Below are 17102 nucleotides of genomic sequence, written 5' to 3'. Positions count from 1 at the left end.
CCAGGACAGTCGATCCCAGGACAGTCGATCCCAGGACAGTCGATCCCAGGACAGCCAAACCCAGGATACCCGTTCCCAGGACAGCGAAGTCTAGCACAGCTAAATCCAGACATACCACCTCAATGGCCCCCAGCAAGACCCTACACACGGGAATACCAGCAGGGCAATCAGCATCGCCCGAATGCACAGCCTACCATCTTCCTCCCACAGCCTCCAACCAGGTGTCCGCTCACGGTGGTCGAATCTGTCACGGTCAATCTGGGTGACATAAAGGACATAAAGAACATGCGAGTGGAAAACACTTCAGAGGAGAATGACGAGAAAGTGAAGAAGAACTTTGCCGGCAAGTTGATAACCGACGCAAACATCTGGGCTGCCTATATTGAAGGGCCATTCAGCTCATTGGAGGCTTTGGACAGGCTCCTCGCACAGGAAAGACCCAGGAGCATAATCATCAAATACCATGACGACGACGACTAGGAAGCCAGAGCCTACTAGCTACAGTTAGTTGCAGAATTAATGGAACCGAATAGAATGTGATTAATTATTGCTAATGACAAAATTTCTTTGTTCTCCCTTTTTCTTTCAGGCGGCCTTGGCTTGCGCGGGGCCCGTTCAGTGAATGGATGGTTGGTTTCGTTGTTTGTTGGTCTTCATCCAACACGGGTACCTACCGGCCTTGATCTTGAGTCAGCAAAAAACAATATCAAAACCAGTAAAACATTTTCTTTTTCTCTCCAAGAATTTACAAATGCGCCGATAATGAACGCCGAAGACGAGCCACATAACCCCTCTGTTGATTCTACTGTCCATACTCTTGGCCAAAGCCCAGGCACTCAACTTCGAAGTCCTGGAATAGGCAAAAGGAGGAAGCCTGGAAGGCCGCTAGGGTCCAAGAACAAAGCCAAGGCAATGATGCCATCCTCTCAAGGTATAGGACTCCGAAACAGAACCGTCTTTCTTCCATGGAATGCAATCGACATCAGCGACAGCAGCGAAGATGACAAAAATGAGTTCAAAGACGTCGACGACAATGGCAGTGAATGGGAGGGCGATACCTCCGACACCGAAAAGTACGAATCCAAGGTCATCTCCGAGCAGCGGCAAGCGTATCGAAAGGGAGTTCGGCATATGACCCAACTGATCCGTGAAAAGGGCCCAACCACCAAAAGAAGTCTCGAATCCCGTCGTCAAGTATCTTCTTCTCCCGCTCCTCGACGTACTGGTGTTTGGAATCAAGCCAAGGAGGACCAATTAAACGATCTTTGGGAACATAGCTTGGAAAGGGCAGCTATGGAGCATTACTCCAAGGGGGCTCACAGTCTGTTGACGGCGTGGAAAATGTCACTGCAACTCTTCGGCATTGATCCTCCCGCATTAATCTCGATGTATCGACACATGGAGTTCGAAAATAGCACCAACGAATGCTTTGATCATCACGGACAAATGAAACGCAATCCACTCTGGTCACACGAATTTTGCAGAAAGCTCACACGAATCATGGCTCATCCTCTATTCACTAACGAGAACGATCATCGCTTCATTCCTATCCTCATCAGATGGGCTGTGATCTGTAGGGTCGATGATGGTCACGGCTTCACAGAATTGGAGCAGCAATTACTGGACGACGTCTGCGTCAACTTTCTCCCATCAGATATTCAAGAGTCCTTGGTAAAGCGCTTCGAAAACTATCAGCAGAAGCGAAAGGACGACGGTCGAATCGTGTCCAGGCATGCGCAACTGATGTCTCGGATTGTGGACTATTCCAAGACAATGAAAAGAGAATCTGCCGACAGCTTCGCCCCCGTCAAAACCCGAGATCTGACTGTCATCATCGAAGCTCTGGATAGCCTCGACCGTTACACTGCCAACATGACGTGCGAAACATACTTTCTAGTCTATTCCGCTAGCAAACGACCTGGCGATTATCCTGTGGGACTGCCTGGCCTTTCGGATGCGTACAAGATATCATGGATCAACTTACAACGTCGAAGAATGCCCGATTATAACGAGATTCTGCTGACCACCATCACTGTCGCACCCAACGATCGAGCCAACGGAGTGGACCTAGATATTGAAGAAGCCGGGGAACTCGACATGAATCCGATCCCGTGCAGCCCTATCCCATCAGTCGATGGTGGAGAAACGACTGCTTCTGAAGCAAACGAACCACCCCAGAAGGCTGATGGAGATCCTTTACAGGATCACCGTCGTAGCCGCTCGCCATCAGAACTTGAAGACGGTGAGATACGGGAAGAAATCAAAGTCCTCACTTCCACCCACAATGATGATGATGATGATCATCATCATCTGCACAAATACCCAAAATCCTTGGTAAGAATTGATCAACGTTCAGGGGCTCCTGCTCAGAGTGAGCCCCCGAAACCTCCAGAGATCCCAACACAGCATTCTACAAATGACTTTGGTTTGGATAAAGACTTTGACAAGCTGCCGCTATCCTTTTCCACGCCCACACATGTACCTACCAAACCGAGAGCGCCAGAAGCTGTTATGACACTCCCACCACCACGAACCAGGGACCCCTACCGAAACCCTGCTAGATTCTACGATAATGGCCACAAGGATGACCCTAAAGGCGGCTTTCGCAATGTAGACGAACTCTCCGAAAGGCGTACTGGTAAGGGAAATACTGGCAGGCGAAATACCGGCGATGAGGTATCAACGCCAACACGGGACCCTCGAGCTTCAAGCAGGCACAAGGAGCCGATGACGGCACCAAGTCGAATTCGCAAGAGGGATTACCAAAGAGATAGAGATGAAGCTGGTGAATACGCAAAGAGACGAAAGTTTCATGGACGGAGCCGAGATCATCGTTATGATAGACGAGATAGTGCCGACGACCGTCGAGGCGCTCATCATCATCCGCAACGATATCTGGCTTCGCAGCCACAGCGGCCGGCCGGCCCAAGAGCCTGGCATTTGGAACAAAGGTATAAAAGAATGTGAAGAAAAGGATTGACGGTAAAAATGGAAGATTTGCATCAACAGGATGTTCATTATGATTGTAAGATCAATGGTTGTTTATCTCTGTTCCGAGCATGATTTGTTAAAATGAGGAGTCTTCATGAATAAACTTATGAATTTATTAAAATACTCTCCTAAAGCTACGCTAAACTCCTCTCAATTACTAGGAGAGGTGCTGTAAATCGCGATGCCTAATTATTATCATATAAGTAATCTACAGCTCATCTGCATGTAGGTCATTATTATCTAGGCAGTCCCCGCCCCTCCTTCAATCACAGCTTCCTACATCCAACTCCCTTTTTCTTCCCTCACATCATCATCGTCGCTACAGGCCCCCAGAACAAAGGATGCCCGGCTCTTCTCCTTCCATTCCACGGGGCCTTCCGTCAAATGCCCCCAATGATAATTCTTGCGAACGTCATCCAGATACTCAGGATGCATTTGAGCTGTCACGTCCCCTTGACGATTTCAGACTTACGATTTTCCGTATGCAGCAAGATATCGGGATCTTGAATGAGAAGCAACGCGAAATTACTAGCCAAAACAGACATCTCTGGGCACACAATAGCCAGTTGAGAAGAGACGTCTCGGATCTTCGAACGCAGCTCTCCTACACTGCCCAGGATCTAGCTGCCCGAATCCAGGAGCAGTCCAATTTTGACCGATCGGCAGGATCATACGAAAAAGAGACAAGGCTCCAGGGAAGCATCGACGAACAGAAGAAAACCACCGAAAAGCTCCTTCAAGACAAAATTGCCAACGCCAACCGAATCCAAACACTCGAACGAAGCCAAATCAAGGGCTCTGAGCCGCCGCAAATCATTGCAGATGCGGAGCCAAAAAAGATACAGGCACAGAATAGGCGTGAAATGCACCAGGCAAAGATGGAGAGACGTAAGCAAAAGCGTGAGCAAAAGCGTGAAATGAAGAAACGAACGCGCAGGGAAAATAAACTAAAGAACCTCTCTGCACCTGCTTCCGTTCCTCCTCCGGCTCATACACCTGCTCAGCCAGTACGTATAACTCGCAACAACTCCATCAAGGCGGAAGAAATTGCGGATTTGGAGATTACCAACGACGACACTGCGGCCGAGAATATAGTTCCGGGTCTGCTACTCTTGGACGACAACAGTCACTCAAAGGAAGCGATCGAGCAACTCAAACGCTACATGGCCAAGCGCACCGGCAAGAAGAACTTGACTTCATTTCTCAAAAAAGGAACCAAGAACAAGTGCTTTTGTATTCACGAGGTTGCAGCTAAGGGCAGCGGCGCTTCTGAACAATTGTTGCCGTCCGCAAAGTACTGCAAGGTCAATGGCCCGTACTGCAATATTTTGGTCGAGGCTGTAGAGACGGCTTCCGGAAACAGATTGCGCACCTTTTCCCCTTGGGGTGCATATACTCCCTACCACTAAGCGCATGCGTGGGATGAAGCGAGGAACCGTGTCCGGTCATGGGAAGCAGAAAGGGACATGTTGATAAGTCGTGCTGTGTTGAGGAGAGGTGTTGCGTTAGGTGGACATGGAAAAAGACTCAAGGATCTGGAGTGTCCATATTCATCACAGAGAGCGTCACATAGCAAGTAGACAGGGTTTATATATTGACTTCTTCCGGTCCCCTTGGCCTCTACAGTGGCCTTGTCATTCTTTTGCAACTGGAGGCACCTCCATATTTCAGAGTATATATGCTAATAGCCTAAGTGGTCTGATCTACGTAACATAATGATATACCAATTTCGTCTCTTATAGTTCCAGCTTCATGGAATGATTTGATGCGCTGAGGCTAAAATGGCGATGCCGGTCATTGTGGATCAGCGTCTACCGAGACAGCGTTGCATCCGGAAGCAGAGCCCCACAAACTCGGAGGTCGATTTGACTTCATCCGTTGACTCACCACCAGGGCACCACTCGTCAATGACAAAGTCCTACAAGGAGAATCAGGTTCGGGCGGTTTATGATCTCATATTTTGCAACACTTTAGTTATTTACCATGAATATGTAAAATGATGAGACTAAAAATATCGTTCATGACAGGATGTGTTGGAGATGGTACGTCTGAGAGTCAGAGAGACAGGCGGCAGCATTTCTTAGTTAACAAGAGGTCAGTCATATTATCCTTCGAGCATACACGTCTAGATGTGTCGATGAACCCGGAATATACATGCTCGGATGACCATAATTTGATTCTTCCCATGAGCGTTGACCCGACAGCTCGTAATCCCAAAACAATGACTTGATCCACTTCTAAATCCGACGTATCTTCACCCATTTTATCGTTTCATACATCATAGTGTACACGGGGCCTCAAACATCGAAGGTCCAGGATCTTCCATCTATGGACAATCAGTGACTGCCAACCCGGGTAAAATAAAAGCCAACTTACTTCGAAAAGATCGTGCTGCGGCAGTTGTAAACCTGGAACTGAAGCTACGACGCCCAGTGAGGGATCCCCAGCGGACATTATCGATCTCAGTGAAGGGAGAGTCAGCTTTCGGCGCCACACTGAACATGATCCCGCCAACAGAGGCAGAGGGGTTCATTGATTTGACCTGGCGGTAGGCTTGGATGAGAGTTTCTTCACTCTCCACGCGGAAGGCGATGGTCTTTGAGGTGCTGGGCACCTTGGTGAAAACATCGCACTGAATACCACCACCACGGCTGTTGCTGTGAATAGCAAGTCCCGGAGGGGCACGACTTCCGGCACGACCGACAGACTGGAGGACCATACTGTCCACCAGGGTTATGTCGCGGGGGGGTCGATAGCTATCGTAGTAGGGGCGTCTCCAGGGCCCGTAACGGGGGCCACGGGGCGGCTGGTTAGCCCAAGTATTGACGTTGTCAGCGGGATCAGTGGTATGATTCTCCTGGTGGGCGACGTTTTGAGCGGGCTTCGTGATCTCGTCAGGGGCACATTCCCCAACTTGAGTAGCGGGCTGCACGATTTCGGAATTCTGGGTTTCATCCTTTGTATCGATGTAGGGGTCGAAGGATGTTTGTTGATGCGGCGGGCTGTAAGTCACACTCCAATTACTGTATGGTCTAGTTCGATAACTAGACCTCCGATTTGGAAGCGCCTTTGGCATTGTACTGTCTTTGCGGAGAGATTGACTGTAGAGTGTAAGGTGCTTGAGGGTAAAGGAAGAAAATAGAAGTGAGGGGGAAGTTGGTTAATTTTGGCACGGGGAAGAATCGCGCGCTTGGATGCCTAGAGGCTTTGGTGCGGCTCTGTGAATCATGGATGGCAGGAGCGGGCTTGCTCCTTCCTTACTGATTGATGCCTACCAACTTGGGACGATTTTTGAATTAGGGGCGCGTAAGGTATCAGCCTTAGGTATTTATCTCAACGAACGGACTGTCTCCTCCTGCTTTTAGATCATTGTTCCCAGATCTAACGTACTGCCTGAATAATATATAAAAAAAGAAAATTGTTATTTGGCCACTTGAAGGGCAGCCTTGGTAGCTCAAGTGCTTTGAAGATGCTGCGATTTCCTCTTCTCCTCAACAATTTCCTTTTCCAATCGATCATTCTCCTTCGAGAGTTCTTGGATTCTATGAGACATGTCATCCTGCGCATGCGTCAAACCAAAGTTCTCATCTTGAACGTCTTCGAGTTCTCGCTCAAGATTGTCAATCTCGATGCGCTGCTGATCCATGACTTGGTGTAATTCCCGGTTCTCCTCGGTGAGTTTACTCATGTCTTTCTTTTTCTCTTGCATCTCATCCTGTAGTTCTGATATCATGATATGAAGCTTGTAGTTCTTCATGAGGACGTCGTTGGTTGTGCTTTCGGTCGACAATCGACCTACCCGTTCTTTCAAGTCGTTTACCAGACTTGCAACGTCGGCACATTGGGAATGTTCAAGTTTCAGGTTTTTTATCTCTCCCCTGAGACTTATTATATGCCTTTCCATCCTTTCCTCTAAATCATGGTACTTCTCGTCCAGACGGGCAATAATAATGTGAGCGTCGGCGAGGTCTTGAGACATGTTGTCGGCGGAAGCACAGCTAGCGTGCCCGGGCTATAGACAATTAGCAACATTATTCAAAACCTATAGGTGTTCTAAATTCGAGTTACATTTTGACTTTGGCTTAGCTCATTTTTAATTGTATTATTGTCGCTGCTATCCATATCGGAGTCCATCTTGGTTATGGCGATTGTTGCAAGTGATAGATGTTCAACAGGGAAAAGCGACCAGGTGCATCATATAAAATACGATAATATCTCAGCGGTTAATAAAGGTATTGTATCACTCTTGGTGCATATATAGCCTGGATGGACTCATAATATCATATGGATTGCCTCAAGTCCCTATGTGTTTGCCACTCGCCTGATAACAACTGACCCAGAACAATAATACCATCAGGCTGATAGTGAATGGATTTCGAACAAAGATATTGATAGTCACTACAATTGACAAACGATGGCAACCAGGGCGGTCCTACAAGAAAAGATGCCACGGATAAGGCAAAGCCGACCAAACATAGCGCGCAGGCACCCAGCATTGAATCTTCTGCAATTCGCCTTCGGAATGGGTCTATATACCATATGATGTAAGTCCTGCATCAAGACCAAACGCTTCCTCACATAGTTGACTTGTCAAACAGTCGGGTATCGAATGTTTCACGTACGAATTGGAGTGTTTAGACCGCCATACTGTGCCTCGAAGCAGAAATAAAACAATTTAGTATGGAGCAATGGCAGATGACTGCAAGACTTTTGGGCACGAATCCTTCCAGTCTAACTCCCGCGATCACCAGGAAAGCGTCATCGCCAAACATTTGACAGAGTTGGGGTTTGACACCAGCAACCTCCATACATTCCGTCCGGAGTCCATCCACGTCATCTACCATGCGCTCTTGTCTGGATACAGACGCTCAAACCTGGCCACCTTTGCAGACCAGGAAGAGTCGGGATGTTTCTTCTGCCTAGAAGAGACTGCTATCGGTAACTGGGCTGTTGCAGTGTGTCGCTCTAGCTGATGCGGGCAACGGGTCATATTATGAAAGGCTACCCAATTATCAAATGTTGTTCAATGAATCCCTTTCTCTCCATATTCATAAACTACCTCTTTGTGATGTCGCCTAGCAGGACAACAGTATGCATGTAGCCGTAGAAAATGACCCTTAGCGTTGCTCCTAACAAATTACCTCCAACTAAAAAAAAGAAGGACATGAAAGAATAGTATTTTCTATTACTTCCTTTCAGTCACTTGGATAAACGTTATGCACGACCCAAGACTAACTGGATAATTCTTATTTCGTAACCCTACGTGTCTTGCATCAAAGACCATTCGTCAAACAACAGTTTACATCTGATATTGAGCCTATATAAGAGGTCACTCGCCCGTACGATTAATCTGCATCACAACCTCGACCTACCACAACCTACCGCAACCTCTACGTAACCGAAGACATCATCCAAAATGACAAAACGGCGTCTCAGCGACGATGTTGCCGCTCGCAAAAGACACAAACCTATAACCGGTTACCAACCACAGCTTAGCCCTCATACGACTGACACGATGACTCGCCTACACAATCAGGGTATCTACGAAACTGTGAATGGCATCTACAAGGAAAGCCAGGATCTGCGAGTAGCAGGAGATGCCAAGCTACACGAGATGTTACCGACAAGTGACGGGCGAGACATGAAGTATAAGGACTTCATGCCCGTTCAACACGAAACAGTCTACCCTAGGACTTTCCATGAAGCAATCGTCAGGATTAGAAAGCTTGAGAGAAACCATATGGAGAGAGAAGGGTTATGGGATGTGACGAGAATGGCTTTGAAGGAGAAACTCGACAAAAAGGATCAGGAAATTCGTGATCTGATGATGCAGAACAACAGGATGAACACGTCCTGGAGCGCAAGAATGAATTCATTACGCAGACTAGGTCAATGAGGGCGGAAATTTTAGAAGTATGTAGTTTAGTTACGAAAGAATCCTGTTTGGTCGGTATACTTCATTTGGCTTGCTCTTTATTAACCTATTCGGCAATTGAGCAGCCATCCTCCATATTTCGTGACATCTTCTATTCGTACAGGTAAACACTTCAGCCCATGTGACAAGTTATTCTTTCACTTGCTGACCAGGTACTCAGATATCCCCTCTATCATTGCTGAAGTTGCAGAATGTCCCATCCATCGGTCACAACCGAATCCCGTATGCAACTGTCACTACCCAGGTATACATTACTGTAGCAGTGACATCTCCCTCTCACAAGAGCATTAGGTAGGCGTGCCGCTTCCAATAATCCACTGGCCCATCTTCCTGACGATCCAAACACAATTAAATCTGAAACGTTGGCACCAAGGACATTTGGCCTCAGCTGGCCTTGCCAAGAGCGACGCTCCCATGCTGCCGTTGCCAATCTTCCTCAGGCAGTGGGGATGTGTCGTGGCAACGCAGACCTAGGCTTGCATGAAGCGCTTCAGATTATCACGACAAGGCTTCGTGTGCAGTACCTGGCAAAGGACTCCAATTTCACTGGTAGTGACACCGGTGATGTCAAAGTCCAGAGCATACTTGGCGATCTGTTGGAATTCTCGAGACATCATGTTAGATGCGGTCTGGGTCATGGCGGCAGGCACAGCTGATTGAGGCGCGACTGCTGTAGTGACTTTGGCGCTTTCAGAGCGAGAGCAGTCGATTTGGTATTGGAGTGTCTGGTTCTCTGAGCAAAGGCGTTGATTCTCACGCTTCAGGTCCTCCATCTCCTTCTCGCGGGAAAGCTCCATCTGCTTCTGCTGAGGCTCAATACGATTGAGAGTATCAAGGGCCTGCTGCCGCTGCTGTCGAAGAAGAGTAGAGATGGAAAGCTTGGTGTCGCCCATGTCCGACTATGCTCGGTCAGTCAACTGACACTACTGCGAAACAATATTCGCATGGTCTAGACTTGCCTCATCGGGGGCATCCCTAGCCTCGCCTTTGACTTTCCTTGGCCTTTTAGCCTCATTTTCGAATTCCTGTCGCAGTGCAGCCATCGTTTCGTCTCGCGTTCGCTTTGTAGACATCATGAATGACTACAGGTAAGAGGGGGCGATCGATGGCGAGGGGAGTACCCTGGGACGAGAATGAAAGGATTTGGCAACTTCAGATGAAAGTAAATAGAAATGACGGAATTCACCTTGCCAGGGTCCTTAGAAATGATATTTCCGACAGTTCTTTGCCAGCTGCACGTCACTGTCACTGTCACTGTCACAATTCGGTGTGGAAAACAAAGGAATATTACACAATTCCTGCCAGGCAGCAATGTATGTGACGGAGTGACTGTGGTGGATACAAGATAAAGAACTATGAACGTGATAAGTGATGCATCATTTGGTAGATCAAAGGTAACTTGAGGACTTTCTTGAGGGTCCCTTTCTACATAGATCTACCTTTGAAGCCACTCTCTAGGCTGACGTGCCAGCAGCACCAAGAGGACCCCTTTACCAAGTTTCAATAATGACTGAAAGAAGTAAATGCATACATTTTATACAAAGGCATTCCTATACGTTTGAAGCAGGATGATGAAAGAGACCCCTTTCTGCCTAAACCCCGTCTCCAGCCTATAAATACATTCTCCTCTCAGTAGCTATTCTGTCTCATCAACACTCTTCACACAACCTACAACATCAAAACATCACAATGCCCAAGCACGCCACTCAACGCAGCCAGCGTACCCGCGCTACGCCATACGATCGCACTCACCAAACCACTATCACCCGTCTCAGAGTTGCAAACGAAAGGATCGAGATCCTCAAGGCAGAACTCGACGTAACCAATACCAAAAGGCATCTCTGGAAAGCCAAGTACAACCAGATCAAAGAATTGGTCGACGACATGCTCACGCACGCCAAGGGATTGATCGATGGACGTGAGGATGACGTGGAGGCCAAGCGTGCGGAACTAGGTCTTCGGTTGCAGATGATCCATCTTCGGAAGAGATGAATCTGTATGTATGTCTGATTCGGATCCCATTTGCGACTAAGCTGAAATCTCCTAGGGCTGGTGGAAGATATCTTGGGGATTATACTGGGATATAGAGCAGGGTTGAGGATAGAGGATATCTAGTACATCACCAATCTATCATTTTGGATGTTACTGTTAAGCTCATATCTCTTTTTAGATCGAATGAGTACTTCATTCATCATTTTGGATGTTTTATTCTATTATCAAGTAATCTTCTGTCTGACATTAGAAACCGGTCAAAAAATACCAATCATAACTTCTTGAACATGTCGGTGTTCTGGCCATGTTAGAGTGTCTTTGTCTGCTATTTGGCCATTTTTTGTTCTCCGTATTCAAAGTCTCAATACGAACGGCCTGCCTTATTTCCCTTGTTCCGACACAGTTTTTATTTGTCCTTCTTCTCCAAAAAGGTCAAATCCTAGAACAGCCTGAGCTGGTGCTCCGTTGTCTCTTTGTTGTCAAGTTCGGCCTTGCGTACAATGGACAGTATAATGGTCAGAACACGATTGTCCTTGGAGTCAGAACATGCATGATATTTGGCGTTAGCTATTACATCTCAATTATAAGTAGAGCAGCACCGAATCTAATTATTTGCTAATGTTTCATCATCTTCACAAGAAATACTCCAGTAACTTCACAAGTTATCAATTTCCAGCAAGCTCAACTACTCTAACTCGACCTACAAAATCATCAAGATTTCGTTCAAGATGCCTCAATTACGTACCGCAGGCGGGTTGTCTTGCCGATGCAACCCATATGCTCGTGAGGATCAAACCACTCAGGAAACACAGTTCCAGCAGCAATCAGAGGCCCTGCGCAATGCCAGCGACCTCGCTCGTATCCGTGCGATCGACGATGATATCGAACGCCTATACCAGGCTAGAGATGCCCTGGTCGACAGAGTCGGTCCGTCTGATCTCGTTCCAACCCTCTCCAACAGCGAAGCCCAAAAGTTTAATGGAAATGGGAGACGCACTCGTCCCACATGGGCCATGGTTCGTGAGCTCGTCCGTCAGAAGAGGAGTGCTAACAAGAAGGTTCTTGATCTTGTTAAGAGATGCGAGTCACTAGAGGGGAGCACGTCTACGTTCATCACCGAAAACTCTGCCATCAAGGTGGAGCAGTATCTCAAGGAGAAGGAGCAGGCTCAGCAGGATCTTCGACTTGCTCAGAGCGAGATCCGTATGTTGAGATTTGCCACCAAGCTTGACGGGGTGATTGGGGATCAGGACATGGCTGAGGGGGAGGAGACTCCGTAGAGTCGAGATGGGTATCGGTACGATGGTGAGGGCGTGTGTTCTGACAAGGATAAGTTTGTTTCGGGGGCGTTTTTGTTTCCAGTTCTAGTCACCCAAGAGTTACTTGGGGATATTTAGGAGGTTAACTCTGCTGCAATAGAATGTTGATTTTTGAAACTCGTGCTTTTTTACTTTAATGCCTACCGAGATCGGAATTTTGACAGTGATGTTCGATAACAAGCAGCAAGTCTGAATTTCAAAGCATAATGATGCTCAGAAACGTGAATGCGTAATGAGGAAGGCATAGGTCAGGTATATATATCCTATACCGCTCGTCCAGGTGATGCTGACCTAGTAATTTGTTCCCATATGCTTATGCTTGTGGCAATCAATCTTTCTGATATCCTGACTGAACCTACCACCTACCTACCCTGCTTGCTGTTTCCTTGGTATTACCTATGGAAGGTAGAAACAATAGAAATACCAAGTTGCACGGTGTTGCCTCCTTAGTATGCACAATAAAGACGGTGTTGCACCTAGAAGGTACTACCTAGATACCTACCTAGGTAGATACCTAGCTACTAAGGTAGGTATGGAAGGTAAAGGTACGCATCATATCCAAGCACTGTTAAATATTTCCTACCCCATCTTACTCACTTATATGAATTTGTCTCAGACTAAACTTGAAAGTCCACATTGCTTCTCTTCCACATGCACCAGTTCCTCCAACTCTTATACGTATACTTGACGACCCATCCGCAAATCAATATTGAAGACAAACTTACTCAACGCCATCACAATCATGGAGTCCACGTTTCTCGATTATCGTGAACAAGGACAGCGGGACAGGGATTACGGTCGAGCGTTGATCACGAGTGTGAGCAATAGAATCAAGGCAGAATTTGCTGGTCTTGAAAATGAATTTGCTAGTCTGGAAAATAAAATTGCGAAACGTCCTGCAACGCAACAACTACAAGATCAGACTGAAGAAAAACATCCTACGACGCCACTGTTACGGGCTCAGATTGCGAGGGAGGATCTTGTCTTTATGGTTCTGCTGATTGAGATGTATGGCAGCCAGGTTGTCATACCTTCAGGTAATTGTAAGCATGACTGGATCGCTGAACAAGTGTGGTTCAAGCAAGAAGACCTGACTTCGTCGATCATCCCAACGCTTCACTACCACTTCGATGGGAAACCTGTATGGGTTTGCGACAGGACCGTCGGTGCCTACTCGCCTCACCCGCACATTATACATCCTCCCTTGACATCATGTCCAACCCATGGGCTAGGAGCAGGCTGCGAGACTATGATTATGACAGTTCCTTTAGAGCTGCGCCATATCCTGTGTATACCAGTTGCTGATATTCCAACACGCAAATGTATCGAGCATGTCTACAGGGTAGGCACCGCCGGCCCCACAAGCCGTTGATCAAAGCTGCCCCCCACCAACTTCCGATTTGTTTACTCTGTACCAGCCTTATTTCCACTCCGCCTTTTCAGTTTACTTACCGACAGTACATTCAACCGTTCAACATAAACTCAACTTCAATCAATCATCAAACATGTCGCTATGGCTGCTGTACAGCCTCCGCGAACAAGATCTGCCCGTTTAGTGGCTGGTTTTACCACTAAAACTGCGAATCATGCACCACCTGCATCAGCTACTCATGCTCATCATGGGCCTTCTGCTCTATCAATCTTTCTGACCAACCTCAATCTTCTTGATCTCGATCAACTTCAAGACTGGCCTGCCATTTGTGCCGAGACCTTTGCGACAGACGGCACAAGCGCGCAGGGTCTAAAGAAGAGAGTCCATTGTGTGGAATGGGCTCTGTTTCACCTCTTCTCATTATGGGATCCCGAAGAAACAAAAAAAGTAAGGTGATCGATCGCCTACTCTCAACAGAAACACGCTAACCCACATCAGAAACTTAAACCGTTCTTTCCTCCTCTCGATCAAACTCAATCCGTCAACCTCCGTGCCGCCTTGTTAAGAGCTCTCGAAGCAGCCAAGAAGAATGGAGTGCTTGGAAGGGATGCCATCGTGCGAAAGACCATGCTGGACGAATGTCGAGGAGAAAGACTGGAAGATGTTCTTGCTGCGTTTTCATCTGCTGTTCTCAAGCATGTTATTGCCCAAGAGGTAGCATCAGGCAGTGAATACAAAGCTCTTGCACTTGATATGGCCGTCGAGGATCGAGGATACAAGAGCGATAATACAGACCTCACCACCATGGTTTTGGCGCACAGGGTTGCCATCAGTCGCATATTAAATAGCAAGGCGGCAGCTAGCTCAAGGTTCCACGACTTTGCCGATTTATTAACGGTCAAGGAAAAGGGCGTTGCCAGGAGGAGAGAAGCACTAGATGCTCTCCAAGGGGGCACGACCATATCTGATGATGCTAGACGCGAGATGTGGCGTACACTCCGAAACAACTGGTCCGGCAACGAACGATGGATGGAGACTCTGCTCTATGGAGATGCCAGCGTGAAAAAGGATGCCCTTCTTGGAATGCCCTTCGATCGTGTTTGGCGACGGGTACAGCAAGGCCGACTCGACGAACTTGAAGAGCACAGCACTGGCCTCTTGGAACAACTCGATAGTCGAGTGCGCGTACAGAGAGAAAGACTCCAGAAGTGGCAAAGGTTTCGCAATGAAATGTCCGCCGACCAACCCGGTCCATCTCCGACAAAGGTCCAGCGAAAGGAGAAGGGCAGCGGCATTGACTTTGGATTCGGCGCTCACGAAGCGTTGCTTCTCGGCAAAGTCAGCCCAAAGAAGGCGGTATTTGGAAAACCGAAACTTTTGAACGAGTACGATGACCTTGTACGCAACCTGGAATTGGAGCTCCAAAGCGCGAAACCGCAAAAGTCGTCAGTTCTTGACTTTTTACAGCGTCCTGCCTCCCAAAACGCACCAGTGATCAGCATGCCAGTCTGCGAGCCTGAGGAGGAAGAGGAAGAAGCTATCAGTGAATTGGAAGACGAAGACGGATTCCCTGAATCTCCCATCAAGACGTTCAAGTCGAAGCTGGACTTGGCAAAGCGATTCCCAGTACGACCAAAGCTTTCTCATACCAGCGACTCTTTTGCTTCGGTCTCTTCAAGTGCTAGAAGCCTTCGTAAGCCATCCCAAGACGAGGCGCGCATCCTTCGTGCTTCGTCGGTCGAGCGAACCAGCTCCCCTGAGCCAGAGGACGAGCCAGCCGCAGCATCTCCACGACCTGAGTATGACGTTTCACCCCAGCTTTCACCTCATATATCCCCCCAACCATCCCCGCCACTCTCGCCTCTGCCACGTCAAGAGTCACCAGAGCAGATGCCCACACGGCTATCTCCGACACAAGAGATGGCAGATCACATCCTTGAGTCTATGGACATGGCCTCACCATCGCCTGTTAAACGGCCAAGAAAACGACACACACTTTCGCTTGCTGAGCGGACACGTCTGACAATGGCCCGTGAATCACTTGATGATCCAGAACCCGATGATCTGGAACTCACTCCACCACCCACAGAACCTGTTCCTGCAGAGGACCCCAGTCCGACACTCCCCGAAGAAGAATTTGATCTCCTTGCTCGAACTCAGAAGAGCATGGCTGGTTTCGATAAGGCGAGACAAAAGGCACAGATGGAAAGACGACGTTCGTTGAAGAAACCAAAGGTACCACCCAAAAAGGAGGCCAGTTACTACTTTCCCAAGGTCGAGGAGGATACGACTGTCATTACAGATGAGTTGATGGCGCAGGAGGATATGGAGGCGGTGTTTAGATCACGACCCAAGATCAAGGCCAGCCCGGTACCGAGTCCAACCAGGGAGTGGGACGACGACTATGTGTAATCACGATAACCAAGTCCCTTGTTAATCATACTTTACATGCTCACATCTATAATACAACGATGCTTTTGCCGATATTTTAGACTCGGAACATCTACCATCCCTGCTTCTTGAGCTCCATAACCCTGCTGACTGTCGCCTTGAATCCGTGCTTGAATCGCGCTCGCCATCTCTGACTTGCAAGCCTCTTTCTCTTTAGACCCTTTCGCTCGTGGAACTTTTGGCTGTGGTATTTGTTCTTGACTTGGTCCTCTCGTACAATTCTGTTGAGGATCTTGAGGGCCATCATAGGAGTAGGACCGCTGGTCTTGGTTATAAACTCCTTGACAAAGACTGTGCGACCGGTAACGGGCTTAGCACGGATTTGGGGACGGGCTATAGGGTCTGAAGCTTGTTCATTGCCGAATGCGCTGGCCTTGTTGGCGATGATCTGGGCAATATCCAGTGTGTAGGGTTTGGTGGCATCGTAGGTGTGGTTGCTGGTCTTTGATTCGGCCGTCTCGGGAACATCGCGAGGAGGGGCAGGAGGGAAACTGCCGATAAGAGGGTTCGGTCGTGTTTCGGGAGCGGCCTCGCCAACAGCTTCAGATCGGGCCTCAGCAGAGGGATCGCTAACGAAAGGATCAGACCGGGCAAGAGGATTGACAGCCGGTGAGGATTCCTCCTCTGTAGTGATCTTGGGGCCTGTTCGGAAGGCGAGAGATGTGGTGAATGTCCTTCTGGCGAGACATGTCGATGGCGTAGCTATCCTTGACAGCATTGCGCTGCCAGTTCTCAGTGAAGCAGCCCTGGATGGCGTCAACTCTCGAACAATTGCATCAAGATAGCTTCACTTACATTTTACGGACACCAACGTAATCACCCAATTGGCTATCGTCAATTGAGCTGTTGAACGAGACCTCCGATGAAGCAGAAAAGTCGCGATAACCCGGAAAAATGTTGGTGCGATAAGGCGGTAAATTGTGGATTGTATCGGCCCCACCTTGAAGAACATCTTCAGCCTCGTGCCTGGACGCTTCATCACGTTTGCGCGAATCCAGATTGCGCAAAACACCATAACGAAACTATTTCGCGTCGTGGTATT

General features: G+C 48.1%; 12 protein-coding genes across 12 annotated transcripts; 8 read left to right on the top strand and 4 right to left on the bottom strand.

Annotated features, from left to right (window-relative positions):
- Window positions 1–133: 133 nt before the first annotated feature.
- Window positions 134–480, top strand: FPSE_05772 (uncharacterized protein; the record flags this gene model as incomplete). Its single annotated transcript, XM_009258890.1, has 1 exon — window positions 134–480. A coding segment is annotated over one exon (347 nt), but the record flags the coding sequence as incomplete, so codon positions are not given.
- A 282-nt stretch (window positions 481–762) lies between these two features.
- On the top strand, window positions 763–2967 carry FPSE_05773 (uncharacterized protein; the record flags this gene model as incomplete). Its single annotated transcript, XM_009258891.1, has 1 exon — window positions 763–2967. One exon carries the CDS (start codon window positions 763–765, stop codon window positions 2965–2967), a length of 2205 nt encoding a protein of 734 aa, XP_009257166.1.
- A 365-nt stretch (window positions 2968–3332) lies between these two features.
- FPSE_05774 (uncharacterized protein) lies at window positions 3333–4400 on the top strand (the record flags this gene model as incomplete). Its single annotated transcript, XM_009258892.1, has 1 exon — window positions 3333–4400. One exon carries the CDS (start codon window positions 3333–3335, stop codon window positions 4398–4400), a length of 1068 nt encoding a protein of 355 aa, XP_009257167.1.
- Window positions 4401–5288: 888 nt separating this feature from the next.
- FPSE_05775 (uncharacterized protein) lies at window positions 5289–6067 on the bottom strand (the record flags this gene model as incomplete). The annotated part of the gene is made up of 2 exons (XM_009258893.1): window positions 5289–5317; window positions 5368–6067. 2 exons carry the CDS (start codon window positions 6065–6067, stop codon window positions 5289–5291), a joined length of 729 nt encoding a protein of 242 aa, XP_009257168.1.
- A 378-nt stretch (window positions 6068–6445) lies between these two features.
- On the bottom strand, window positions 6446–7125 carry FPSE_05776 (uncharacterized protein; the record flags this gene model as incomplete). The annotated part of the gene is made up of 2 exons (XM_009258894.1): window positions 6446–7003; window positions 7060–7125. 2 exons carry the CDS (start codon window positions 7123–7125, stop codon window positions 6446–6448), a joined length of 624 nt encoding a protein of 207 aa, XP_009257169.1.
- Window positions 7126–8407: 1282 nt separating this feature from the next.
- Window positions 8408–8887, top strand: FPSE_05777 (uncharacterized protein; the record flags this gene model as incomplete). The annotated part of the gene is made up of 1 exon (XM_009258895.1): window positions 8408–8887. One exon carries the CDS (start codon window positions 8408–8410, stop codon window positions 8885–8887), a length of 480 nt encoding a protein of 159 aa, XP_009257170.1.
- Window positions 8888–9396: 509 nt separating this feature from the next.
- Window positions 9397–9819, bottom strand: FPSE_05778 (uncharacterized protein; the record flags this gene model as incomplete). Its single annotated transcript, XM_009258896.1, has 1 exon — window positions 9397–9819. The coding sequence occupies one exon, from the start codon at window positions 9817–9819 to the stop codon at window positions 9397–9399; it is 423 nt and encodes a 140-aa protein (XP_009257171.1).
- Window positions 9820–10615: 796 nt separating this feature from the next.
- Window positions 10616–10918, top strand: FPSE_05779 (uncharacterized protein; the record flags this gene model as incomplete). The annotated part of the gene is made up of 1 exon (XM_009258897.1): window positions 10616–10918. The coding sequence occupies one exon, from the start codon at window positions 10616–10618 to the stop codon at window positions 10916–10918; it is 303 nt and encodes a 100-aa protein (XP_009257172.1).
- Window positions 10919–11646: 728 nt separating this feature from the next.
- On the top strand, window positions 11647–12198 carry FPSE_05780 (uncharacterized protein; the record flags this gene model as incomplete). Its single annotated transcript, XM_009258898.1, has 1 exon — window positions 11647–12198. One exon carries the CDS (start codon window positions 11647–11649, stop codon window positions 12196–12198), a length of 552 nt encoding a protein of 183 aa, XP_009257173.1.
- Window positions 12199–12979: 781 nt separating this feature from the next.
- On the top strand, window positions 12980–13609 carry FPSE_05781 (uncharacterized protein; the record flags this gene model as incomplete). Its single annotated transcript, XM_009258899.1, has 1 exon — window positions 12980–13609. The coding sequence occupies one exon, from the start codon at window positions 12980–12982 to the stop codon at window positions 13607–13609; it is 630 nt and encodes a 209-aa protein (XP_009257174.1).
- Window positions 13610–13750: 141 nt separating this feature from the next.
- FPSE_05782 (uncharacterized protein) lies at window positions 13751–16021 on the top strand (the record flags this gene model as incomplete). The annotated part of the gene is made up of 2 exons (XM_009258900.1): window positions 13751–14056; window positions 14108–16021. The coding sequence occupies 2 exons, from the start codon at window positions 13751–13753 to the stop codon at window positions 16019–16021; spliced, it is 2220 nt and encodes a 739-aa protein (XP_009257175.1).
- A 91-nt stretch (window positions 16022–16112) lies between these two features.
- On the bottom strand, window positions 16113–16778 carry FPSE_05783 (uncharacterized protein; the record flags this gene model as incomplete). Its single annotated transcript, XM_009258901.1, has 1 exon — window positions 16113–16778. The coding sequence occupies one exon, from the start codon at window positions 16776–16778 to the stop codon at window positions 16113–16115; it is 666 nt and encodes a 221-aa protein (XP_009257176.1).
- Between the last annotated feature and the right edge of the window lie 324 nt (window positions 16779–17102).

The sequence above is a fragment of the Fusarium pseudograminearum genome, chromosome 3 (assembly GCF_000303195.2).
Source record: "Fusarium pseudograminearum CS3096 chromosome 3, whole genome shotgun sequence".
NCBI lineage: Eukaryota > Fungi > Ascomycota > Sordariomycetes > Hypocreales > Nectriaceae > Fusarium > Fusarium pseudograminearum.
The sequence above is the reverse complement of the archived record's forward strand: the minus strand, read 5'-3'. Positions and strand labels throughout refer to the sequence as shown.